This window comes from Triplophysa rosa, linkage group LG9, assembly GCF_024868665.1.
Source record: "Triplophysa rosa linkage group LG9, Trosa_1v2, whole genome shotgun sequence".
NCBI classification, from domain to species: Eukaryota; Metazoa; Chordata; class Actinopteri; order Cypriniformes; family Nemacheilidae; genus Triplophysa; species Triplophysa rosa.
Genome location: NC_079898.1, coordinates 3,757,063 through 3,759,074, shown reverse-complemented (window position 1 = coordinate 3,759,074; position 2,012 = coordinate 3,757,063). Strand labels below are relative to the sequence as shown.

The 2,012-nt window shown below is 40.9% G+C and overlaps 1 protein-coding gene across 1 annotated transcript in view; it reads right to left on the bottom strand.

Moving 5' to 3' along the window:
- Positions 1 to 31: 31 nt before the first annotated feature.
- LOC130559246 (uncharacterized) overlaps positions 32 to 2,012 on the bottom strand; it is a 62,023-nt gene continuing 60,042 nt past the window's right edge. Inside the window, exon 6 of the mRNA XM_057342206.1 lies at positions 32 to 200. Within this exon, the coding sequence (XP_057198189.1) occupies positions 159 to 200 (42 nt within the window). The 3' untranslated portion in view covers positions 32 to 158. The remainder of the gene's footprint in view (positions 201 to 2,012) is intronic.

Genomic DNA, 2,012 nt, shown 5'->3' with positions numbered 1-2,012 from the left:
AAAATTGAAACGATTCCCAACCCTAGTTATTTCCCAAGACAAGAGTTATTTCCCAAGACAAGAGTTATTTCCCAAGACAAGAGTTATTTACCAAGACAAGAGGTCACGGTGGCTAGACAATCTAACGATCTGACGCCATACGGCAGAACCGAGAAGGTTTAAGTAAGGGAATAATCAGCAGGGGAGTGAGGGCAGGTGAGCTGTAATGAAGGAAAGTAGAAACCGGTGTGAGAGGAGAAAGTGGGGAAAACAAGGGGGTGGGGCATACACAGACCGAGAGCATGGTGAGCGGTAACTCTACCATATGCTCGACACAGACCATACAACAACAAATAAACAAAACAGGCACGAACTCAGGCCCGAGGCCTGACAAGCCTCATTGATTCAGAAGCTTCATTCGGCACATCCCTAGTACTGTGCAGCGTTGAGCTTCTCGGGTCACTTCAGGAAGTAGTGTTTGATTGGTGGATTATAAGCGCAATGTGATTGGCTAAAGAGGCCGTCCTTCAAAAAAAGATACGTGTGAATCTGACCGTGGCAGGAACATCTCAAAAATACAACACACATATTCAAAGCAATCCATACACGTGTGACGATTTGCAAATGCAGATTCACCAATCCATAAATACATGTAACAACATTCACAAATGTTTATTGGAAAGTAACTCAAGAACCTGATATATACATATTTGTGAAAACATTCTGAATTTATTTCTGCTAGAAATATTTGTGTGAGCATTTCGGAAAATGTTTGTGAATTTATGAATTGTGTTTTGAATTTACGAATCTGATTTTGTGAATGTGAATTGTGCTGTGAATTTATGAATTGTGTTTTGTGAATGTATTATATTTGAGACTGATCTGTCTCCATAATAGCGTGGCGGTGTACAGCAGAGATTACTCAACTCATCTCAACTTTATTTATATAGCCCTTTTTACAATTTTCATTGTTACAAAGCAGTTGTACATAAGACATATTGACTATAAGCAAAACAATTAAAGTTGTACCTGCAAAAACAAGAAAAAGTTGAAAACAGAAGACAGACATACCCACATACAAAACACTCCACACACACAATATGCACACGTACTAACACACATAGACATAGACACACACACACGGACGCGCACGCACACACACACGTACACAGACAAGTACGCACACTCACACACACACGCACACACGCTCAGTGAGAGCACACATTTAAGATAAAGGAGAAAGAAGCACAGGTCAAATATAACAGACTATAAATTCCTATATGCAATATTAATAAAGTAAAACTTTAAAATTGTAAAGCAGCCCCCCGGCCAGGCAAATAGTGCAAAAAACAGTATGCAAACGGTGGCGAGGAACCCAAAACTCTAATCGAGAAAAAAAACCTCAGGAGAACCCAGGCCCAACCAGGGGATTCCAGTTCCCCTCTGTCAAAAGCTGCTGCCTCTGCACAAGCTCCAGAGAGCTTGCACAACAAGGCTAAATAAAATAAATAAACTTACTAATAAGGTAAATTATAGTTTAAGATTATCATTAATAATCTAATAGCATTTGGAATTTTGTGGTGAAGACGTGTCAGGTGACCTTCTTTATCCAGCTCTATCATCTCAGCTCTTGTCAGGTCGCCGCTTCCCATTCTCCGCTCTACCATCAGGTCAGGCCATGAACTGCATCCTGCTCGCTGTGGTAACCTTGGAACAATGAGACAAGACTGGCTGAGAGTAGAGTACTGTTCTGCACTCTTTGATGCAACAAGTACATCAGTTGTGTTTTTGGTTCCGGTTGATCTAACTAATGCAGCCTAAACCCTCTAAGGATTTATATTATGGAAGAGTAGTGTATGCAAGATTAAAAAGATGCGTCTTTAGTCTAGATTTAAACTGACAGAGTGTGTCTGCCTCCCGGACAGTGCAGGGAAGACTATTCCAAAGTTTAGGCGCTAGATAGGAAAAGGATCTACCACCTGCACTTGATTTTGAAATTCTAGGTATTACCAACTGACAGGACGCCTGAGAGC